General features: G+C 44.6%; 2 protein-coding genes across 9 annotated transcripts in view; both read right to left on the reverse strand.

Moving 5' to 3' along the window:
* Positions 1–6,092: 6,092 nt before the first annotated feature.
* On the reverse strand, positions 6,093–16,421 carry LOC134212478 (uncharacterized). Its single transcript, XM_062690383.1, has 8 exons — positions 16,327–16,421; positions 15,267–15,332; positions 7,263–7,636; positions 7,124–7,208; positions 6,788–7,059; positions 6,623–6,734; positions 6,457–6,554; positions 6,093–6,393 (listed from the first exon to the last, which is right to left on the reverse strand). The coding sequence occupies exons 1-8, from the start codon at positions 16,340–16,342 to the stop codon at positions 6,217–6,219; spliced, it is 1,200 nt and encodes a 399-aa protein (XP_062546367.1). The 5' UTR covers positions 16,343–16,421; the 3' UTR covers positions 6,093–6,216.
* A 23-nt stretch (positions 16,422–16,444) lies between these two features.
* Positions 16,445–18,438, reverse strand: part of LOC134212475 (arginine kinase Lit v 2.0101) — a 122,563-nt gene continuing 120,569 nt past the window's right edge. For all 8 annotated transcript variants that reach the window (XM_062690379.1, XM_062690378.1, XM_062690373.1 and 5 more), the window contains 2 exons: positions 18,216–18,339; positions 16,445–17,841 (listed from right to left, as the gene is read on the reverse strand). In XM_062690379.1, the coding sequence (XP_062546363.1) occupies positions 16,445–17,841; positions 18,216–18,339 (1,521 nt within the window). The remainder of the gene's footprint in view (positions 17,842–18,215; positions 18,340–18,438) is intronic.

The raw sequence follows: 18,438 nt of genomic DNA on the forward strand, positions 1-18,438 counted from the left end.
ATTTGTATGTTGTAATTTGGCGCATACGTTTCTTTTTTAGATTACGGCATACGTGGTCCCTACTTTAGCATGCTTCTTCTTCTTATTATTATTGGCATTACATCCCCCACTGGGGCATTGCCACCTCTCAGCTTCAGTTCCACAGTTATTAACTGCGAGGTTTCTAAGCCAAATTATCTACCTGGATACCTGGTTGGCTGCAACGTTGATACATCTATGGCTGGCGTAGCGCTCCATAATCGTCGGTCTTGAGCAATGTTCCTCCAGTTTCCACGAACTTTTAGGGTCCCCAGGTCCGATTCCACCGCGTGCAGCCCTCGTGTTCGTGGTCTTCCATTTTGTCGCCAGCCTCTATCCGGTTGTCTGTTGAATATTGTTTTCGCTATTCTTTCTTCCGGCATTCGCACTAAGTGACCAGCCCACTGAAGTCTGCCGTATTTTATACGATTTACTATATTTTCTTCTACAGTTCTACAGCTCTTCTTATACAGCTCATGATTCATGCGTCTGCGCCACACACCATTTTCTAGTTTCCCTCTGAGTATTGTACGCAGCAGTTTTTGCTCGAAAACCCCGAAAGCTCTCCGGACCGCCTCTTTTAACGTCCATGCTTCATGTCCATAAAGGGACACTGGTAGAATCAGAGTTTTATATAGAGCAAATTTCGTTTCCGTCTGCATGTTTGCGGGATCTAAGCTGATTACGTATTCCACAGAAGGCAACATTCGCAGCAGCAAAACGCCTTTTTACTTCGGGTAGCGTCATTGTCACATGTCACAAGTATTCCAAGGTAAACAAATTCTTCAACAACTTCAAGCACTACCTCTGCACCAACACCACTAGGTCTTCCTCTATGTCTATCTGCCACCATGTACTTTGTCTTGGTAGAGTTAATGGTTAAGCCTATCCTCGCCGTCTCCCTTTTCAGTGGGACTACTGCTCTGCGATCGATGTCGTCCGCAAAGCCCAGAAGCATATGCGACCATGTGATGAAGTGCCGCTCCTCTGCACGCCAGATCTCCAAATAGCGCCCTTGAGTGCAATGTTGAATAATAAATTAGAATGATCATCACTTACTTACTTACTTACTTACGGATCCTGTACACCTCCGGTGGTGCAAAGGGCCGACTTGAAAGATCTCCATCCTGAGCGTTGCCCGGCTATCGCTTTAACCTGTTGCCAGGTTAGATTTCGGTCGACTTCTTTTATTTCTTTATTGAGGATTCGCCGCCATGAACCTCTGGGTCTGCCTCTGCTGCGATGTCCCGCTGGGTTCCAGTCTAATGCTTGTTTACAGATTTCTTAGATTTACGGTGGCCGACCCAGCCCCACTTCCGATCCCGAATTTCTGTTGCTATCGGCCTCTGGTGACAACGACGATGGAGCTCGTTGTTTGAGATCCAGTTGTGAGGCCACCAGGCCCGAATTATATACCGCAGGCATCTGTTAATGAACACCTGCAGCCGTTGAGTGTTCTCCACTGATACACACCATGTTTCGCTAGCGTATAACAGCACAGATTTCACGTTAGAATTGAAAATTCGTATTTTGGTGCGTTCACTTATCTGCCTGTTTTTCTTGATCCGTGCGCCTATGTCTATCTTGGTACCGCCGTCTGACGCCATTTGGCTACCAAGATATTGGAAGCTTTCAACATTTTCCACTGGTTGCCCGGCTACTGTGAAACTGGAAGAAGTCACCGTGTTTACATCCAACGATTTGGTTTTGTTGACGTTGATGACTAAACCTGCCGAAGAGGAACGTTCGGCAAGGTCGTTGAGCTTACTCTGCATATCAGAGCGCCGTTGCGCGAGGAGTGCAACGTCATCAGCCAATTCAAAGTCGTTTAGGTGCTCCATGGTTATAGGCTGCCATAACAGCCCGCGGTTTGGTTCACGGTCAATCGCATCTATCAGAATCTCATCGATTACGATGAGGAACAGTAACGGTGATAGAATACATCCTTGCCTCACACCAGCTACGACCCGGATAGGGTCGGACAAGACCCTATTGTGCAGCACTCTACACAAGAAGGCCTCGTACTGTGCCTCAATGAGGCCGATGATTTTCTCAGGGACTCCCTGGCGCCCCACATATTCTCGTGATTGAGACGGTCGAAAGCTTTTTCGTAGTCAATGAATGCCAAGTAAAGGGACTCTTGGAATTCGTTGACCTGCTCCAGAATGATGCGGAGCGTGACAATATGGTCCACACAGGATCTTCCGACACGGAATCCGGCCTGCTGCCGCCGGAGAGTCGCATCGATCTTCTCCTGAATCCGGGCTAGGATAATTTTGCACAGAATGATTATCACCCTGCTTCAATCCATCTAAGGTCACAAACGAGGTTAACACTTCGTGTGCAATCCGAAAACTTGATTTCGCGACATCCAGCGTTGCACGTATCAGTCTAATTAGTTTCGCCGGAAAACCATGTTCGGACATTATCTGTCACAGCTAATTTCTTTTCACTGAACCGTACGCTGCTTCGAAATCATTAAACAGATGGTCAGTCTGCAAGTTGTACTCCAGGAATTTATCAAGGATCATCCGCAGGCTGAACATCTGATCCGTCGTTGATCGGCCCTCACGAAAACCTGCCTGGTATTTGCCGACGAAGGACTCCTCTAGCGGTCTCAGTATGTTAAACAGGATACGCGACAGGATTTTGTACGCCGAGTTCAGAAGGGTGATCCCTCTGTAATTGGCTCACTCTAGTCTCTGCCCTTTCTTATAGATTGAGCATAGGCTATCCAACCAGCCGGCAGGCAGTTCTTCATCCTCCCATATTTTCTGGATAATGTGGTGGATTGATTGATGCAGCTGCTCACTTCCATGTTTGAGAAGCTCGACCGAGATCTCGTCCTTCCCAGCAGCTTTACTGTTTTTCAGCTCGTTTAGAGCCTTTTTAACCTCGTCCAGCGTTGGTGGTTCCACAGATTGACCGTCGCCGACTATGTCCATCCTATTCCTTAATACACCTTCATTTTCACCGTTCAACAAATCTTCGAAGTGCTCCTTCCACCTGGCTGCCACCATAGTCTTGTCTGTCAGCATATTCCCCTCTCGGTCATTGCACATGGCGGGCACTGGCGCAGTCTAATGCCGCGTGGAATTGACAGTTGCGTAAAACCTCCGCATATCGTTTCTACACTCTCTTCGCTCAGACAAACAGACATAACACTCGTTAAAATACCATCGCTCACTGATTTACTGGTCAATTCAAATAATCATTAGTTGGCTAATCGATCACTCGTGGCGCGCTCATCGTATTTACTCTAGTTTGACGTTTGCTCACTACCGCCATCTGGTTCGTGATTTGCCCAACTAACTGAAATCAACAGATGTCGTTAGTGTTTGAACGACGATGAATATGATGAGTGAATATTCAATTTGTTCTGTCTGTTTGTCTGTGCTAGCTGTCTGTTTGTCGTCACTAGCTGGCACTCCTCATCAAACCAACCATTTCGTTGGCGTAGCTGTGCAGTGCTGTGCAGCTGGCATCTCCTATCTGCTCGTCTAGCTTCTGGTGGTACTGTTCAGCAACTCCTTCAACTGACAAGCGTTGGATATTGAAACGCACCATTCGGTTGTTTCGTGAATTCGTAACGCTGGAGAGTCGCGCCCGAATTTTTGCAACTACAAGATAGTGATCCGAGGTGATGTTCGGACCTCTGAAGGACCTTACATCTACAACATCCGAGAAATGTCGTCCATCGACCAGCACGTGGTCTTTCTGTGAGCAAGTATCTCCACTCGGATGTTGCCAGGTGTGTTTGCGGATATTCTTATGTGCGAAGTAGGTACTGCTGATTGCCATCCCTCTAGCAGCAGCAAAGGGTACAAGTCGTAGACCATTATCGTTGGTAGCGGAATGAAGGCTTTCCGTGCCAATGACAGGGCGAAAGAAACTTTCTCTTCCGATCTGCGCATTTGCATCCCCGATGACAATCTTTCCATCGTGTATTCGGCACTCTCCGTAGGCCTTATCAAGGCTCTCATAGAACTCATACTTCACGTCATCAGGCTTATCGTTCGTTGGGGCATAGATGCTGATCAGGCTATAGTTGAAGAATTTGCCCTTCATTCTCAACACGCAAATGCGGTCGCTTATCGGCTTCCACCGGATAACACGCTTCATCTGCTTCCCGATCACCATGAAACCAGCTCCTCGTTCTGCTCTGTTACCGCCGCCATAGTAGATGTGGTACTTGAATGAAGCGTTCGCTATGGGATCCACCGCCCGGAATTCACGTTCTCCAGTTCTGGGCCACCGTATTTCCTGGATTGCTGCCACACTCACGCCGACTTTCTGCAGCTCACGAGCCAGGAGCCCAACACGTGCGGGTTCATTCAAAGTTCTCACGTTCCAAGATCCGACTTTCCAATCGTTGTCTTTAATCCTTGCCGGGTCTGTTGCCGTTGAATCAATCGTTTGCTCTACGTTTGCCTTTCTTGGTAACTGTGGAATCTTCGGTAGGCTACCTTACCAGGGTTGCGCTACCTACATCGCGTTGAAGGGGCTGCCTTCTCGATGCTGACACGATGCAACATGGTGTGCACAGTTAAGTTTAGAGTCCCTCGATGGCACTCAGACGATGATCAGCCGCCCCTAACATGGAGAACAGACGCTGTTGTGAGCTGATCCTGACATGGAGAACAGACGCTCAGTAAGATTTGCCCCCAAGCCCCCGCCCCCTTCCCTGTCAGCATACGATCATAGTTCCCACCGGTTACCCGATCTTCCCTAAGGTTGCTCGTATCCCGGCCAGCACGAGGAGGTAGGGATAAGAGTTGCCAGGTGAGAGGCTAAGGGCCACGAGATGGGGTCTTTTTTATTCCTTCAGGTACGCGAAGTACCAATGGTACGCTTTACCCAGTATTTGCCGTGCCATTTCCGAAGTAATTCATTCTGAAAAAACGGCCAAAAGCGAACACCCATTTTGAATCCGGAATAACTCCGGAACAGAGTGGCCAATCCTGGAAATCCTTAAGGCTCAAATTACCGTCATCCAGTTTTTTGACGAGAAAGACAGCCACATGCTCCTAGCACCCCCCAGTAAGAAAACCACCCACCGAGGAGAAAAAGCAGTCTCCAGCTGGATGGGGGAAGTATTTTTGTTTCAAAACTACATCATCCAATAGCGAAGACATAATTATATCCGGTGGATGCTTCATTTGGTTGCATTTCGCTTTAGTTTTCAAAAAAACTGCCTTTTGCAACATGTTTTGCCGAGAGGAGATATCGACGATTTACTCTCTAGGGAAAAAAATGTAGCAAAAGTCAGTTTTTTTTAACTAAAGCGAAATACAACCAAATGAACAATCCACCGGATATAATTATATCTTTGGATGATGTAGCTTTGAAACAAAAATACTTCCCCCATCCAGCTGGATACTGCTTTTTCTCCTCGGTAGGTGGTTTTATTACTGGGGGTGGTACGAGCACGTGGCTGTCTTTCTCGTCAATGACTGGATGACGGTAATTTGAGCCTTAAAACTCATAAAACTCTTCTTCTTCTTCTTATTGGCATTACATCCCTACACTGGGACAGAGCCGCCTCGCAGCTTAGTGTTCATTAAGCACTTCCACAGTTATTAACTGCGAGGTTTCTAAGACAGGTTACCATTTTTGCATTTGTATATCATGAGGCTAACACGATGATACTTTTATGCCCAGGGAAGTCGAGACAATTTCCAATCCGAAAATTGCCTAGACCGGCACCGGGAATCGAACCCAGCATGGTCTTGCTTTGTAGCCGCGCGTCTTACAGCACGGCTAAGGAGGGCCCAACTCATAAAACTCCTAAACCTCATTTTTCAAAAGGGGGGTTGGTAACCGAAGTGTTAAACAGTTATCTTCTTCTTCATTGGCATTACATGCCTCATTAAGATTTTCCACAGGTATAGGTTCCCCCAAACACACGCGACGCGACAGTCGCGACGCGATTCTAAGTAAAAGAAGCAATGTCTTTAACAAGTAAAAGTAAAAGAAGCAATGTCTTTGCAAATCTCGTCTCTGGTCAAGACTATTGGTGCTGGAGATCGGTATGTTCCATGGATGTATGAGAAATGAAGAAGTACATTTGATGATTGCTCTTTTCAAAATTATTTACTATATCAAATACAAAACTGTACTAACAATAAACAGCTAACAAGATTAAATTACCATTTTCCAACAATTCTTAATATCATGGTCCCTTGTTCTCTAGATTGTTCATTCTTTTTCTTCTTCTTGCAAACGTAAAATGTCGGCCTTGTTCATGAAATAGTAACTCGCCTGTCGCCCCTTTAGATCCTTCGAGACTCGTTTCGATCCATTCTTTATCAGAATACGACTGATTGCTTCTACGTTGCTTATTCCCATCGCGTAGTGGAGAGGTGTACGCTCCAGCTAATATTAAGAAAGAGCAGTTTAGCTTTTTAATAAGCAAATTTTATTGTATTTTAAACTTACATTGTCACCAACTTTTAGAGTTGGTCTGAAATTAGTTGCCAAGTATTCAACGATTTCCTCATTTTCCATCAATACCGCCACGTGCAATGAGCAGCGTCCTGAAATAGAAAATGCGATTTGCATCATTTTCAATCTTCCATGTTGATAGTAATTCTAGAATTCATACCGTAATAGTTTTTGGTTCGTGCCAGCTTTGCTCCATCCGGTTGTTGAGTAATTTCTTTCACCTTTTGCATATCCTTATCTCGGATGGCACTCAGCAATTTTTCACGATTTTCCTATGAAACAAAATCTTTTAAGTTTCGTTAAAATAAAAGTCTAGTTCTCATACCTCAAACTGCCTGACTCCTTCTAAGAACCGAACCAGTTCTCGATGACCCCGGGTCGATGCAACTTGTACAATGGTCGTTCCGTCGGTACCAGTGACATCGACAATGTGGTCGTACCCGTCCAGCAGCATTCCGTTTAACGCTTCCAAATCACCGCGTGCTGCCAACCCCATAACGTAGCGATCGATTTCTCGAGCGTTTTCTGGCTGCGTGGCCTGTAACGAAACGTCTCTAGCCGTACGGTACAACTCGTCGCGATAGGTGATACTGGTCCCTGCAAGAGTAAGTTCCGAAATGTTTGAAGTTCAGTACATGATCTTGTGCATTATAAGTCTTACCGGATTCTTCAATCAGTTGGATGATGGCATTCTTCCCGTGAGATCTTGCACATGCAAAATGCAGCATGCTTTGTCCATGTTCGTCCTAGAATTAAATTTTTATGTCACGACATTTTTTCAATCTCGTTCAGCAGTTTACCCTATTGTCTATCGGTGATGAACTTTCCGCGGATTCCGGGGAAGGTGGAGCCGGTTCCTCTGCTCGTTCGGCCATCGGTGATTGTACGATCCGCGTGTCGATGTTCGAAGCGGCGGCTTGTACAGTCTGGACGATTTGAACTGTGTTAGACGATCCTTCTAGTTCTTTGTCAGAGTCCTCTTTGATCACGCCCTCGATACTATTGTTGTTGGAGTCGTTTTTTGCCGGTTCGGCTATCGTTTGACTACTGGCACTGGTTTTGATTCGGTTCTGGTTGGCAAAGTTGTACAAATAGGTAGCCAGATAGGTAATCGGATCTGCAGGGCGTTTGTTGGCCACTTCAGTAAGACCTTTGATCAGTGGGTCACCGAGCGCTGATGAAGATGAAGATCCATAAAAAAACTCATTATTTTGTATATTAGTAATAAGCTTTTCAATGCTTTTCAGACGGGTGTAGATCATAGTCTTAGTGTCATATTGTTTTTTTCGACTGAAAAAATTTTTTCTTGGATTTTCAATCGATTTTGAAGCTTAGATTATTTGAATAGAACCAGATTAAAGAACCTTTTTACCACGACAGTGTCAACCCTCGCACGACCTCTCTCTGAGCTCGAAATTCCCTAATTGGACGCATAGTCAAATCACTCGCAATTCACTCGTCAAGCCAACACTTCCACAGCTTGACGACAGACTGGCAAATAGCTCACCCAACCTCACTTGATCAGTACAGTTGCTGATGAAGAATGTGTGTAGCCGCCGGACATTCTAAATACTCACGCTCCTCGTGTGAGCGTGAACGTGTACTATACACATGTAGAAGTGTTGGCTTGACAAATGGATTGCGAGTGATTTGACTATGCGTCCAATTCGGGAATTTCGAGCTCATTCAGTAGCCGCTAGGTTGCGAAGGCCGACGGAGGTCCTTCGTAGCTTAGTAGGTTAAAGCACCAGTCTAGCGTACTGTAGGGTCATGGATTCGAGTCCCATCGAAGGGATAGTGGTTACCTCCTATACATTTTCCAAATCAACATCCTCCACATAATGTACATATTCACATATGAGTTTTCATAACATTGTAAATTAACGTTCAAGTCGGGTGGTTTAATCCCCGGAAATAGGCAGTTAACTTTGATTGAAATAAAAATGTGGAAATATATAAAAATGGAAAATTTGAATAAAAAATTAGGGCAAAAAAACATGAAATTATGGAAATATGAAAAATGGATATAAGGAAATATGAAAAAAAATATGGCATAACTGCGGTATACTTCGTAGACTGGAAACTAATAATAATAGCGCCCATGAAAAGCCACCCTCGGGCGAGCACTGGCGCTTGAAGCTGGCTATTTAGCACTGTAAAGAATTAAATAACTTCACAGAACCCGTAGCTTCCGGGAATGAAAGCACACCCAGAAATGGAGTTACGCTCAAGAAGAATACCACCCATTCGATTGCCCGAGGAGGAAGCCCCTACTGGAGCTGGTCCTGAGACGGGGGACAGAGTAAACGACCAGCGGCTAGAGGAAAGAGAGGTGCAACAGCGACCATCTAGTCATCGGGCTCAGCCCGTACCGCAAAGGCAGCAGAAGAAATCATCAATGCAATGCTGCACCTACGGATGTTGCTGTGGTTGATCGACGTCAATCACTCACGTTAGCGGGCCGCCGACGGCAACGGATCATGTTGACAAGGAAGATGAATCAGTACGCGATCCGTTGCTACTACGTTTTCACCAAGATGGAAACGGATATGTCCGGCAGACCTGCAATGCTGGAGATGTTCAATGAGAGGTTCCCTCGATTTGCACCCCAGCTTGACCAGAACAAGTTGTACATACGCCAGAGAGCTATTAAATATGTCACATAATATGCTGACTCCAGAAGACGTAGAGTGCATTAAGCGGGAAGTTGATGACAAAGAGTATATTGTTAGGCATTGCTCGAATATTGATTCCCTGAGGAGGAGGCAAGATCGAGTGATACGTCGAGAAGGAGTTCTGTTGGGTTGGATGCATCAATCGCAAGTAACCGTCGCGAATCGATTGCACCCGCCGCTCCAGAACAAACAATGGAATTGCAACGACAGCAATTGAAGGACGAACTAGCCAATCATACTTCCCGTAACACGGTAGATCACTTTGACGTAGTGTGTTGCGGTGTAAGATCTACCAAACAGAGCCCTAACCTAATCCATTTTTTTAGCTAGGGCAGCGGTTCTCAACCTTTTTCTTTAGAGGTACCCTTGGAACTTTTGTATTAATTGAGGTACCCCCTCTCGAAATTAGGCTTCCAATCCTTTCTAAATAATAATACCGAGCCCTTTGAAGGGAAGCTCCTTTAAGCTTTTGAATCCCTTTGAAGTAGAGTTTTGCGCCTCTTCATTAGAGGCTTCTGGGCCTCTTGTAGAGAGGTTTCAGAGCCTCTTGAAGGTTTTTGAGCCACTAAAAAGGAGGCTTCATTTGCAGTTTAAAACGACGCTTCCGAGCATTTTGGAAGAAGGCTTGAGCCTTTTGGAAGAAGGCTTCCCAGCCTCTTAAAAGGATGCTGAAAGGAGTCTTCCGAGCCTCTCGATAGGAGCCTCTTGGAAGGAGGCTTTTGAGCATCTTGAAAGAAGGCTTATAAGCCGGGAAGGAAGCTTTTGAGCATCTTGAAAGAAGACTTCTGAGCCTCTTGAAAGGATATTGAAAGGAGGCTTCCGAGCCTCTTGGAAGGAGGATTTTGAGCCTCTAGAGAAGGAGGATTTTGAGCCTCTAGAAAAGGAGGATTTTGAGCCTCTTGAAAAAAGGCTTCCAAGCCTCTTGAAAGGAGGCTTCCGAGCCTCTTGAAAGGACACTTTAAAGCCTCTTAGAGGGAGGCTTTTGAGCCTCTTGAAAGGGTGCTTTTGAGTCTCTTGAAAGGGATTATTGAGCCTCTTGAAAGGAGGCTTCCGAGCCTCTTGAAAATAGGTTTCCGAGCCTCTTGTAAGGCTTCCGAGCCTCTTGAAAGAAGGCTTCCGAGCCTCTTGAAAGGAGTCTTTCGAGCCTCTTGAAAGGACGCTTCCGAGCCTATTAGAAGGAGGCTTTTGAACCTTTTGAAAGGATATTTTTGAGCCTCTTGAAATGACGCTTCCGAGCCTCTTGAAAAGAGCCTACTGAGCCCATTGGAATGAGGCTTCTGAGCCTGGAAAGCGGTTTTTGAGCCTCTTGAAAGAAGACTTCTGAGCCTCTTGAAAGTAGGCTTCTGAGCCTGGAAAGATATTGAAAGGAGGCTTCCGAGCTTCTTGAAAAGATATTGAAAGGAGGCTTCCGAGCCCCTGAAATGAGGCTTTTGAGCCTTTAGATAAGGAGGCTTTTGAGCCTCTTGAAAAGAAGTCTTTTGAGCTTCTTCAAAGGGAGGCTTCCGAGCCTCTTGAAGGAAGGCTTTTGGGCCTCTTGAAGGGGATTTTTGAACCTCTTGAAAGGGGGCTTCCGAGCCTCTTGAAAATAGGCTTCCGAGCCTCTTGAAAGAAGGCTTCCGAGCCTCTTGAAAGGAGTCTCTCGAGCCTCTTGAAGAGACGCTTCCGAGCCTCTTAAAAGGAGCCTTCCGACCCTTTTGGAATGATGCTTCTGAGCCTGGAAGGAGGTTTTTGAGCCTCTTGAAAGAAGGCTTCTGTGCCTCTAGAAAAGAAGTCTTTTGAGCTTTTTGAAAGGGAGGCTTCCGAGCCTCCTGAAATGAGGCTTTTGGGCCTCTTAAAAGACATTTTTGAGCCTCTTGAAAGAAGGCTTCCGATCCTCTTGAAAATAGGCTTCCGAGCTTCTTGGAAAGAGGCTTTTCAGCCACTTGAAAGGAGGCTTCTGAGCCTCTTGAAAAAGGCTTCCGAGCATCTTGAAAGGAGGCTACCGCATCACTTGAAATGAGGCTACCGCATCTCTTGAAAGGAGGTTTCCATGCCTCTTAAAAGAAGACTTACGAGCCTCTTAAAAGAAGGAGGAGGAGGCAACCTAATCACTTGGAAGGAGGCTTCTGAAGTGCCCAGGAGGCTTCTGAGCCTCGTGTAAGATGGTCTTCAAGCTGCTTGGAAGAAGGCTTCCGAGATGCGTAGAAGGATGCTTCTAATCCTCTTGCAACGAAGCAACCGAGCATTAGTGAAAAAAAAATCATTTTGTTCATTCGACGTTTTGCTCGTTCGATCTTTTGTTCCGCAGCCCTTTAAATATTGTGCTGGTTGTGGAAGGCAGAATTCAATTGGGATTTATTGATCGCATTACATATTATGTACAATAAAAATTTTTGAAATAAAAATACACAATTATCAAAACTATATCAATGAGTTTTGATTGGAATTGTAATACGTCCGCCATTACGCATGTTTGTCCGAGGTACCCCCTAGGGCCAGCGAAGGTACCCCCAGGGGTACATGTACCCCAGGTTGAGAACCGCTGAGCTAGGGCAATAAGTTGTGGTAATTAAGGATTCATCGTATTTAGTTCTCGCTACCAACAGCAGTCTCAGAAATAAAACACAATTAATGTTACCTTGCAGACAGTTGAAAGACTCGAATTCCTCTTGTTTGAGGCTAAACTGTATGCAGCAGAAACAACTTTTCAAGCAATTAGTTAAAAAACCTCGGTACCCGGTCCTAGGCTGAACTGACTGCTGGAAAAATCGAGTTAGGGGTTTAAATACGTACTAACTCTTCTTGAACTGGTGAACAATGGTAGTGACGCACGGAAGTTCTTATTACTGAACAAATTCTCTTGCGTGAAATGGTCTTGTAGACAGAGCTAAATCCCGGGTTTTAAGAGTTTTACTGGTGATATTCTAGAAGCAAGACAAGAATGCGGCTAGGGCTCCGATGCATGGCCAAAAACAGTATTACTGTTCTGTTTTCTCAAGAAAGGATTGATTTCCTATTGATAAGGGGCGCGCCTTCAATGGGATTGCTCTCTATGAAGGGTCTAAATAGCGGGACCTTGTCATGGTGGTCTTGAGAAAACAAAACAACAACTGTATCGAAACCGATACTGCATTGCTTCTCAATAGCACTGGAGTAATTCGACATGCACTTGAACACTAAGGATACGGGTAACGCTACAATAGATCTAATAATTGGTCGCAGTGGCACACCCGAACAGGAAAAAAAGCCAATCATACGGACACAGCAGTTACACAGTTTCGTGGGACAGACCCCATGTCCTGACTCCTATCGGTTGACGAGTACAGTAAGCATCCTTAACCAGGATATTTTGCCACAGTACTTGGAAACCGTTAAGAACCTTGAGGAGCTGCAATTGATCGTGTATTCGGCTGCAGTGGCTGTTGTTAGAACGTTGGGATTGCGAATGCGCCCTCAAGGTGAGAGTAATGGACGCGCACGCCCCAAAGCACAAAAACCCGCGTGGATGCGACGTCTGGAAACCCGCATCGCCACACTGCTGTCAAAGGTTGGTCGATTAACACAGTACAAGCAGGGGAATCGATCATCCAGGCTAGTTCGGAATGTTGCTGAAATTGTGAAACCCACAGAACTCCGTGATCTCACCGAGGCGAACATAACTGAGATCCTCGACGCCCATGTACCTACAGCGGTTGAATGCTCTTGCTAAACGATTGCGACGTTGTGGAGAATGTTTAAAGAGGAAGGAGCAAAACCGAATGTTCAACATCAACGAAAGGCAGTTCTACAACCTCATCCGAAACGACAAAGCCGACCTTGGCGAAGGCCTTCCAGAGATTGGAGAATACACAACAGCAATGGGGTGTGGATGGCAGAAGAAGAGCGATATTGTGGTAAAATTGGAGACATGACCACTATCAACGTAATCTATCCGGCATATCAGGAATTGGGCTGCACCAGGGCCCAATTTTGTGCATAATTTCTTGAGCTTGAGCTTGATTGACTGCTCGTAGTTGCTACTCCATTATGACCAGATCAGCTGTTCTTGCACAGGGAACCAACAGATGTTTGCTTGTGACTAGCACACATCTTCAATGTACAAGTACTGGTGATCTCATTTGTTAGGTCATACTGGCGCCTGCCACGTCAGAATGCAAGTCAATGTAGGGAAGGGGGAGGAAATGATGATGCAATCTCACTCGCCCACTGCAAGCCGAATATACCTCTGCACTTGCCACGAGTTCATGCGGAATTTGTTGGAATTTCTGGGTTAGGTTGGAGAGGCAGAGGTCCGTCTTGGTTAACGAGCTGCCAATGTGATAGATAGGAGAAGGTAACTGATGGAATTTCTAATTGGATGTAGGAAACGAGCTCTATAGTCAATATCCAATTCTAGCAGATTACTGTTAGAATACTCAACATGAAGGTACAGGAATAGTAATGGAAACGGTATGGAAGTCCATTTCCAGTTCTAGCGATTGCTAGAACATGAGAAAGTAGGAAAAATGGAACGAACCTGGGATTGAACCCACGACCTCCTGCGTATGACGCAGAAGCAGTAGCCATATGACTACCAAGCCCGCTTCCCAATTTTGTGCATAATTTCTGGTATACAAACTCACGATGGTTCACGGGCGGCCGGAAACCATCACTAGGGGTTAACTTATCTTCTGCCGAAGGATCGAAACACTTTGAACCCAGACATGTACAGACCAATAACGTGTCTGTCAAAGTGTCCAAAGTGCTGTCATCGGTAAGCCACTCACAGGAAAAGGAACCTGAGCATGGTGTATATCGACTATAAAAAGGCATACGACTCAGTACCTCACTCGTAAGATACTGCAGTTGTATAAGATAGACGGTAACGTCATCAGGCTAATGCAGCACGCTATGGGGATGTGGAGCTCATCCCTACACATTACCGATGGAGAAAAGGTGTTACGGTTCAAGACTCTCAGCATCAGGAGGGGTATATTCCAAGGCGATAACTTTAGTCCTCTATGGTTTTGCCTTGCCATGAACCTTCTTAGCAGAGCACTCAACCATCACAGCTATGCCTATAATTTGAAGAGTGAGGAAAGAAGTACAAACATTACCCACACCTTCTTTATGGACGATTTGAAGTGGCGTTGTGGCGTCGAACACGCGGCTGGTGCGGGGTGAACTCTTCTCAGAAACAGAAGGATTCATTGTAACCATCCAGGACCGGGTAATTGCGACGAAGAATTATCGGCACCATATATTGCACAAAAACGTGGAGGACCACTGCAGGAAGTGCAATTCAGTGGGAGAGACGATCGAGCATATCGTGCCCGGGTACTCAGCCTTAGCTGATTCAGCCTATCTCGGTCACCATAGCGAAGTAGCCAAGATTGTGCACCAACGGCTTGTCGCCTACCACAAATATGCCTAATCCGGTTCCGGAAAGTAGTTTCTTAAAACCTCTGTCTGACAAAAACATGAGGATTACTATTCCCTAGAATAGGATGTGCCAAGTAGTCAGTAAAAATCGTACCAATTTGCTGTCACAATCGTACCGGTTGCTGATTGGTTGAAAATTACAATCGATTACTTCGATTGGTGGCGGTGCGTTTTTCATAGAGTAGCATGTTGTTCGTTTGGCTGTGTTGCAGGTTTGTAAAGTTGATAAAAAATACGTAAATGTTTGAGTTCCAGTTTTTTGGAAAAAAAAATTATGTTGAACTGCAAACGCCATATAAATTATTCTCAAGGGTTTAAAACTGTTGATTTTAAGCATTATTATTCACCTTTTTGTCATTTTCGATCTCAAGAACCACGGAGTTGGATATTGGGAAGGTTTTTTTTGTTTGGGTCAGGATTTGTCTGTAGCTGACAATGTGACTATGGTAGAACTTACCCCGTAACACACCACGTAAAGATGTCTACCTAGCATTACGGGTAATTATTCAGATTACCAGTTTTTTTTACGTGATTGTATATGAAATGGTAATAAGATGAGTGAACTTTGACATCAAGATACTCTTTACCATATCATAAAGTTCGTTATCTGAATGGGCTTTAAACTTAATAATCGTTATTATTGCACTAAATTTTACGATGTTGAGTTCTGATGTTTATTTAAAACAATAACGGATCGACTTAAAATACCCTGCAACATTTCTTACTTACATGTCGCCAGGTAACGGCCTTCCTCCGTTCGAAATAGGGGAATTTCGACTTGTGGATCGTTCAGTTCTGCAGAAAAGTTTAACACAAACGAACAAAGAAAGAGAATTCTTCATTGGTATGCCATTTTTATCAATCGTGATAGAAACATCAAATCAATGCATGCAACAGATGTAGCGTAGTCGAAAGACATTGCAAATTAAGACGAACGAGAAAATTGACTCAATCTAAAATACTAATACGAATACTAAAACTGAATATTATTACACATATTATGCCAATCACGTGAACACAGGGGTGAGCTAAATATCTTCCTGTAAAGGGAGTGTCTTCATAATTTAATGATGCATGTTACCCTCTAGCATTTATCCTATTCGGATATGAAAAATATAACCTTCTTCCATGGGAATTATTTGTTGAAAATCGCAAATAAGACAAATGTTTGAGCATAAAATGTTTATCAGTAACAATTACCCTTCGCATAAAATGAAAATTGTTAGGTATTTTATACAAACTGTTGGAAAGATTTTACAAGCTCTTGATTGGGAAAACTGCTACCAATGTTGGGTAATGTGTCTACTTTTCGTTTCTCATTAAAATGCAGTACATGTAAGTAAGTTATGTGTACGAGGACATGTGCTGTCAATCACCAAAGAGCATTCGGATTGATAAGCATACTTCCCCTGGCCGTATAAATATGCATGCTGTTCTGTCAAACGATACACATCAAGCACACAGGTTTGGTACGATCGTAACTTTGTTCATAGGCATATGTATATTGGATTGAAGTAAAAATGAGATCACACTGGGAACACCGAGAGGATAAGAAAGTTAATAATAAACAAAAGAAGATGCTACTAACCAGCTCCGAGTCCAGACAAAATCTTTCCAACACTTTGTACTCTCTGTCGTTCCTTCAGATCGTCTTATCTCTCGTATCAAGTTAGCTTATATTTTTTGTAATCTTCTAATCAGTAAATATTTAACACTAAATGAATGTGATTTGTGAAAGATTTTTAAAAATTCAGGAACTTTAGTAGCACAAAGTTGGATACACACTAACGGTTGCTCCTCAACATCGAATTAAAGTATGTTGCCGTTGTTGAAGCCTACGTCTCTAAGAGTGGTGATGAAGACGAACAATGAATGATTGGTGCGGTGGAACAGCAGCGTAGGGTCGTCTAGTGGGTTGGTGCCGCTTCCACCAAGCTATTCTTTTTCTTACGAAATATTTTCAACAGCGTGGCAGCAATGTGCAGTGAGTTTGACAGCGACAGTTCCTTCTCCAGTGCGACAATGTTTGTTATGGCCCCGGTGTAGTCCTGGAAGATTTGCCACTCGGTTTGTGAGAGCGAACGCATGTTGCTCATTCGGATTGTGGACTGATCCTCCGAGGTGAGCAGATGAAGACCCCGAACCAAGCAGAGGTGTCGGAGATTTTCCATTTCCTTTTGGAGTTGCGTGAGTTCAAGAAACAGAGTTATCTTCAGACCAGTTCCCAAAAACGACGGACGTGAAACGAGGTATCCGAGGAAATAGCTGTGCTTGAAATGTATTTTGTCTTCGAGGTAGGTCATGGCTCGACCAATCTTGGAGTAGGCACTTCCTATATTGGCTGGATTTTTTGAACTGGTGCAACAGAGCACGCGTAGATGTTCTTGAGCGTTGATCCAAGCGACTAGATCTTGTTTGTGGCTGACATAAACGCCACGTCCGTATGGCCAATATTTTCCATTTAGGGCAATCGATTCCGCGATTTGATACGGATCGCTGTGGTCTAGCATGGGAATCAACAGACCAGCTGTTGCAAGTATGGTTCGAATCTCCGAAGGACTCTCTAGGATTTCATTCATCGTATAGTACGTGCCTAGTTCGTCCTCCCCTATTGCGTTGGCAAACGCCATTGATAGGATCTTCGCCGTTAGAATTCGCTCCGCCTTCTCTAGTTGCGCTATGCTCAGATTTAGCGGAAAATCAAACTCGTCTAGATTTCGCGTGCATTCGATAACTACTCCGGTGATAAACTTTCCCGATGTGTCAAGATTTAAATCCACATCACAAGGATTCTCTCGGAGAACGTTCCCATTACTCTCACCATTTTGATTCGGAGAACCCTCTATCACGTATCGTGGAAAGAACTGCGACGACGGGTGGGGAAAGAACTCCTGCTGAAGCTCCATGCAATGCATATCCTTGATTAGTGGCACTAGGAATTCTTGAAACACTACAAAAACGTCGTAATCCGGGATCACAATTCCGACGTTGAAGTCTTCGTCAATGTTTTTCTCTTTGGTGGCTTTCTTCATCGCGGGCCAAATTACATCGAACAAGTTATGATCCAACTTCGTCTGACGTTTTTTGATCTTATCGAACACATTTCGTTTCATGAACTTAGCCAAATAGGACGTTATAAGAATCCTCAGCGACGAGGCACTACCGGGAACACTATTCGTTGGAAGCGGCAAAGTTTTCATCCGATCTTCGATGGGCTCGTGGATAATTTTGAAACATCGCTCTAGCGTCGTTAGCGTGTCGACGTCGTCCAACTCGCGGCGTGCACTATGTTGATCGTCGGGAACTACACCACAATCCATCACAACCCGACATTGAAAGAGCGTGCGGCGAGAGATGAGAATAAATATGACAAATGATGAGAACTTGGTGGCTGGAAAGAGTTCGCACGCGTTTTGGTGGTTGGTCAAGTGTCACGATAAGCCAATTCGAAGTTTGATCCATCTAAAAAAACTTTTCTAGAAGAAAAACTTTTCAAAAATCAAAACAACAAAAAGCGAAAAAATCTCGCGAATCTGATTAATGAGAGTGCCAAATAGTGAGGGACGGAAAAATTCCAGTTGATCAGAAGAGCAACCTTTAATACACGTGGACAACACTTAGTGATTCAGAGTTCGCACAATGAGATGAATTGAGCTTGGGTAACAAAATATGACGTACCTTGATCGTTGAGCATCGATTCAGCGAGATCCTCTTCGGCGCCATAGTCTTGCAACAGTTGACGGTGAGACAGTAGATCTTTGGTCTTCTCTTGATCCAGATAGAACTCGGCCGAATGGTTCGACTATCGAGGCGAGAATGTTGTTGCATGGAACGATACAAAAGTGCAGAAGTCCGTGACACATTTTTCATACATGGGCGGTAATTGCATAAGGAAATGTAA

The sequence above is a fragment of the Armigeres subalbatus genome, chromosome 2 (assembly GCF_024139115.2).
Source record: "Armigeres subalbatus isolate Guangzhou_Male chromosome 2, GZ_Asu_2, whole genome shotgun sequence".
Classification (NCBI taxonomy): Eukaryota; Metazoa; Arthropoda; class Insecta; order Diptera; family Culicidae; genus Armigeres; species Armigeres subalbatus.

Bases quoted from the DNA above. Each gene is read 5' to 3' on its own strand.
- LOC134212478 (XM_062690383.1), bottom strand. The intron at 7,060-7,123 runs GTAAGACTTATA...TTACTCTTGCAG, and splicing joins CCAACTGATTGAAGAATCCG to GGACCAGTATCACCTATCGC. The intron at 6,735-6,787 runs GTATGAGAACTA...TTTGTTTCATAG, and splicing joins AAGGAGTCAGGCAGTTTGAG to GAAAATCGTGAAAAATTGCT.